The 6,018-nt window shown below is 36.1% G+C and overlaps 1 protein-coding gene across 2 annotated transcripts; it reads left to right on the forward strand.

Annotated features, from left to right (window-relative positions):
- Positions 1-1,348, forward strand: LOC121265945 (transcription factor JUNGBRUNNEN 1-like). 2 transcript variants are annotated; one of them, XM_041169605.1, is made up of 4 exons: positions 1-235; positions 413-711; positions 810-859; positions 935-1,348. In XM_041169605.1, exons 1-4 carry the CDS (start codon positions 34-36, stop codon positions 1,224-1,226), a joined length of 843 nt encoding a protein of 280 aa, XP_041025539.1. In that variant the 5' UTR covers positions 1-33; the 3' UTR covers positions 1,227-1,348. The 2 variants fall into 2 exon arrangements, with proteins under 2 accessions (XP_041025539.1, XP_041025538.1); XM_041169604.1 differs by having other exon boundaries at positions 810-1,348.
- The last annotated feature ends 4,670 nt before the right edge of the window (positions 1,349-6,018 follow it).

Here is a 6,018-nt window from a genome sequence, read left to right on the forward strand (position 1 = left end):
AGGAATTCGGGACTAGCTAGAGGCCGCGTGGAAATGGAGGAGGAAACGATGAGTACTGCTCAAGTTAATGGCAAGAACGATGAAGTTCTGCTCCCAGGGTTTCGATTTCATCCTACTGATGAAGAGCTTGTTGGGTTTTATCTTCGAAAAAAGGTGGAGAAGAAGCTTATTATCAATCTTGACCACCTCATCAAACAGATTAACATATACAATCACGATCCCTGGGATCTTCCAAGTATGATCTAGATTCATTTCTTCCTCTTGATTTTCTCTGCTACATCGAGTTTTTTTACTTAGAAGCAGGAAAATGTTCTTCTAAACACATGATGTTTGTTTCCCAGTAAATATTTATATATGTATAACTTTCTTTTGATATGTTCCCCTTCCTTTGTTTTTGATGGAGAAAATACAGAAGTTGGTAGGATTGGAGAAAAGGAGTGTTATTTCTTCTGCAGAAGAGGAAGGAAGTATAAGAATAGCATAAGACCCAACAGGGTCACAGGATCTGGATTTTGGAAAGCCACAGGCATCGACAAGCCCATATATTCTGTTGATCAAGAACCTCATGATCATGAATGCATTGGCCTTAAAAAATCATTAGTCTATTACAGAGGGAGCGCTGGAAAAGGCACCAAAACTGATTGGATGATGCATGAGTTCCGTCTCCCAGACAGCAAAAGCACCAACCCTAAGAACACAACTCAAGAAGCTGTAAGATATTTTAATTAGACTTTGCCATATTTATGCATCTATTTTGCCATCATATTGCTTTCCTAACAGAAACATTTCAATCTTTTGAGGGGTTGCAGGAAGTTTGGACACTTTGCCGGATTTTTAAGCGAGATGTTTCTAATAAAAAGTATGGATCAGAGTGGAGAAAGAACGAAATTTCTAAGCGAAGTACTCTGACTGATTCAAGCTCAATTACATGCAGTTCTGATCAGTCCAACAGCGAACACAAGTATTTGAGCTTTGGAGCGCCGCCTTTGGCTGCTGCCATGGAAAATGATGGGAAGCCTTTCAGCGATTCGATCGAGGAAAGGAACATGCAGTTCTTTGCACGACAGCGCAGCTTAAGTAGTACTGGTCAAGTTCCATATCTGTCCTCATGCTCAAGCTTTTCGAACCCAAAAGAAGAAGAAATTTTCAAAGAAGGAAACTGGGATGAGCTCATGCCAATGGTAGAATTTGCTGTTAACCCATCACTGCTATATAGTTTTAGGTAAAGGGTAGAATTAAACACTAACGTTTCTATATATATATATATATATATATACACACACACACACACACACACACACACACTTTTCGAATCAGATTAGATGTAAAAAACACATGATGAAATAATGAAACATATATATATATATATACATACATATATATATATACGCCCACATTTAGGTAGTACTCCATATATATGATGTACCATTCAGCATGAGTACTGACTTGATCTGTTCTCCGTGTTAGCCTAGTATGAAATGATATATATATATATATATATATATTTATATATATATATATAATTAGAAGAAATGCTAATATTGATCTAGTGTATCAAGGAGTAAATTTGTACCGACCTGCATGTTCCTCCAGATTTTCCTTTTCTCGTGCATGAATTGCTGCGTTTTTCTTGCTTTTTGTGTGAAAGAGCAGACATAATAGCTAGCTGTCTAATTTGACTTTGTTGTGTATCTGCATTTAAAGGACCATCACTGATCCCACCACCTTCAAGGTAAAAAAAAAATCATTCACCATGCTATATATATATATATACTCCACCGATTCACAGTTATGCAATATCGATCCGGATCTACCAATTTAGCTCATGTGTACGTACGTACTTACCCAGCTTCAAAAATTGAAAGTGGTAATAAATTAGCTACCCTCCCAAAATAAGGCCAGACCACCTCTTCTCCCAAGTGGATCAACCACAAAACAACCCTCCATCTCCAACTTTTTCTTTAAACCCTCCACCCTTTTTATAGCCTTCACCATGGTTTCCATCAGAAAAATCCAAATGGGCTTATCCTTAACCACAAGGCTAAGGTCTTGAACTGTCCGAGGGTTCTCAAATCCTCGATAGTTCTAACATAAGGAAATCATTGTTGTTGGTAGGGCTGCTCAGTAGCCTCCACCATGACATTTTCCACCACATCCTCCACTACAACCACTCTTTTATTTCTTTTTTCCATTCCCTCTATGTTCCCCACCTCCTCTATACTACTCATTGCATTTCTTTTTAGAGACATATTAGAAACTTAGGACTCACCAAACGCTTTAGTTCCACGTGCCCTCCTCTTCCAGCTATTGGTTTTCCCTTTCTTAGCTTCATCACCTTTCTGCAAACTCCTCGAGGGAATCTCACTAGTGCTAATTGGTGAGACTGCATCCTTTGAAACTTCCTACAAACTTGCTTTGATTGGTACTAGAATACCAATTGCTTCTTTCTCCTTTATTCCTTCCCCATCTTCATTTTCCTTGCTTCTCTCGAGCCACTGAGTCATGCCGTTTTCCACTTCTATTACACTCCTCCTTCTTTGCTCCCTTTCACCCCCACCACCAAGCATCCCTCTATATCATCTCCTTCATTTACCTCCTATTCAACAGTAGTGGACTTCCAATCCTTCCCCGAGAATTTTGTTTGCCTATCAATTCTATTGCGATTGCCTGCTAGAGCCCTCAGCCAAGACCCAAACTACCTTGATCCTCATGCTCCTTGCAGGCCCATTAGATCTCCACCTAAGCAACCATGTTTGGGGTGCACTATACAACCACAACGGAAACAGAGTTTTGGTAACTTTTCATATTTGGAGGGGATCCAGATCTATTTCCCTTCATAGTTGATAGTCCTTCCTCGAGCTAAATCTTTTGTTAAGTCACATTCCATCTTCACCCTCAGGAATCGACCCCAAGCCAACTCATCCTCTTGTCCCCCACTTCCAATACTCTCCCGATCGACTTGCCAATTAATTCTCCCATTCAAAAACTCATCCCTCCTAAGGGTAAGTTATACATCTAGATCCAGAAGCATTCCTTTGAGAAATCAAGCAAGTGAGCCTATGTACTTCCATCGAACACCTTTAGAGCAAAAAGATAACTGTCAAATAGCCATGGGCAACTGGCTAAAACTCTATCTTTGTCTCCTAATTAGTTCACGAAGGTCACCACAAAGCAATTCACTCCAATATATGTAAACTACATGCTCTTGTTTACACGCCAAATCTTCTCCATCATCCCCTTCACCACCTCTTTCCCAATGGCTCGATCAGAATTGATCCTTCCTACCAAACTTCTTTCCTCTTTCCTTTATAATTCATCCATGTTTCCCAAATCCACTTCAATTGGGTTTACTTCTTCTTCATTCAGTCTCAAACGCTCCCACTCGACCTCAATCTCGTCCATCGTCGACCACTCCAGCTACCGTAATGGTTGATCCCACCTTCCCCTTATTCCCTAGAGAATAACAAAAGACTAACTAACTTCTCCTTTGTTGCCTTTTGGAGACGAGAGAAAGAAGACTCATTTGACACTAGCTATTAACTTCCTAGCTATTTTTTAACCTTTGAACCAGTAACCCTTTTGCTGGCCATTATATATATATATATATATATATATATATATGTATTATTAAACATTACTACATCTCTTGATCATCACAAGTGACCGGCCATCTTCTCCCCCACATAATCACTAAAAACATTAGGTATTAGAGAAATATAAATTCTATTCTAGTCAAGTGACCGGTGTGTAGAATACTTAATAAAGTGTTTATACAATATAATTTGATTTAGAAGATAAATTTTAAAATTTAAATCTTACTATTTAAGTTATGTAGATAGTGTGCTATAAACATATAAGGCAAAAAGAGAAAAAGACAAAACATATAAGAGTAAGATAAAAAGAAGAAAAAAAAATAAAGTATTGTTCGGCCACTACAATGGATTTCATTTATTGTGGCGGATGAAACCGTCACAAAAAGTAAGAAAATTGTCAGAGAAACTTTTTGGTGATGATTTGAATCCATCCCCAAAACTGTCACCAAAAAGGCATCACAAAAATTATTTTGTGATGGTTTACTGTACAACCGTCACCAAAATTTGTTTTTGATTGTAGGAAGTCTATCGTGAGTTGCAATGTTCGAACGTGAAAATATTTTGTGACAGTCAAATTTTATCACAGAAAGTACGTTCGAACGTCGATAATAACATTTGAACGTTCACCCAACTGAGTAGCATTCGAAGGATTAATGTTCGATCTTTTTCATTCGCACGTACGCACATTTGAACATTTATGATGTGACGTTTGGATTTTGCATTCGCATGTTAATGAGCAATTGTTTGAACGTTAAAGATTAAACGTTCGGATTGTTAGTAAATACATTCGAACGCATCTTCTTTAATCATTCGAACATTAAGAAATATTTGTTCGAATGTAATAGAATAAGTTCAAACGTTTGTGGAGCATAAACGTTCGAACGTAATACCTTACGTTAGAAATGTATGTATCGCACGTCCTTGTAGTTATGTTCGAACATTGTTTCAAATGTAAAGACAAGTTTGAACATTTTTTGTTTACATTCAAACATATTAATAAGAACTAATAATTTCAAAAAATTAAATATCATTCAAATTTTATCATATTACACCACAAATAGTGTCATCTCATGAAAATGTTTTAGAGAGTTGCAAAATTAGACAATAAATATTTTGAACAATAATAGAATTTATTTCTTATTCTTTCCTGGCCCACCGCGATCCTGCTCCAGTGACATAACACGTTCCTTCTAGACCAACATCTCCATTTGTACTTGTTCTTGAACTTCAATACATATTCTTTCCTCTTGGTCTTTTTGCCGCTCTTGCAAATGTGTCTCTAAATCGTACAATCACCAATTCCTACTGTCTTGACTTCATCTACTCAAGCTATAACATATAAGCTAAGTTGTGCTTTATATTATTTGATTACGAAGAAATTTAGTTGTAATTTATTCATGCAATGTCACACATAAGCTATAACATATAACATAAGCTATAACACAAACTATAACATATAAGCTAAGTTGCACTTTATATTATTTGATTCCGAAGTAATTTAGTTGTAATTTAAGTTTTTACCATCATACTAAACTTCTTTAAAACCCTAGTAAAAATCCATAATTGGGTCTTTACTAAGAATTTCGAAGAAGCTTAGTATGTTTTGTTCTAAATTTAGTATATGCTAATGTGTGGATTTAATCTTACTAAGTTTTCTTAATTGGTTATTTGTTTTATTTGTTATTGTTTTAATTTCCTAGCGTTTTAAAGTGACCATTTTTTTTTTTTTTTTGTAAACTAAATTAGATATGGATGGTTAGGTATTTTTAATTACTATATTCTAATGTGTGAAATTAATCTTACTAATTTTTCTTAATTGGTTATTTGTTTTATTTCTTATTATTTTAATTTCCTAGCTTTTAAAGTGGCCATTATTTAGCAATCTAAGATGTAGACTTAAACTTGCTAATTTGTTTCCATTTTTCTATAAGTTGGAAATGTGTTAGTTATTGTGGCGCCCACGACCCCCATGTAAGGAGACACGAGAATCGAGACGCCGGGATGATGACAACAGGGTCACACATCCCAACGTTAGTGCCAAGTGTGTGTACATGCAACAATGTATAAAAACAACGCAGCGGATAATTAATACAACTAAGTACCATAATTGTTAATACAATTTAAACAGTCAGTAAAAATGTTTAAAAATTATACAGTCATCCAAAATAAATATTTTACAAGTCTCAAACCAAAACAAGTGATCCCAGATCACTCCTCAGGCGGAGCCGAATCCTCAGGCTCACCCTCAGCCTCATCTACATCGAGATCTGCGTTACCACAAAATGGTACCGCAGGTAAGTATAAACTAAACAACTACGAGATAAAAATACATTAATGCGACCAACATGCATGCATATGATGAAATATGCATTATTCTCAAAAATACTATTTTTCCTGAAAATAAATATTTTCTAACACACGCCAA

This window comes from Juglans microcarpa x Juglans regia, chromosome 5D, assembly GCF_004785595.1.
Source record: "Juglans microcarpa x Juglans regia isolate MS1-56 chromosome 5D, Jm3101_v1.0, whole genome shotgun sequence".
Lineage (NCBI taxonomy): Eukaryota > Viridiplantae > Streptophyta > Magnoliopsida > Fagales > Juglandaceae > Juglans > Juglans microcarpa x Juglans regia.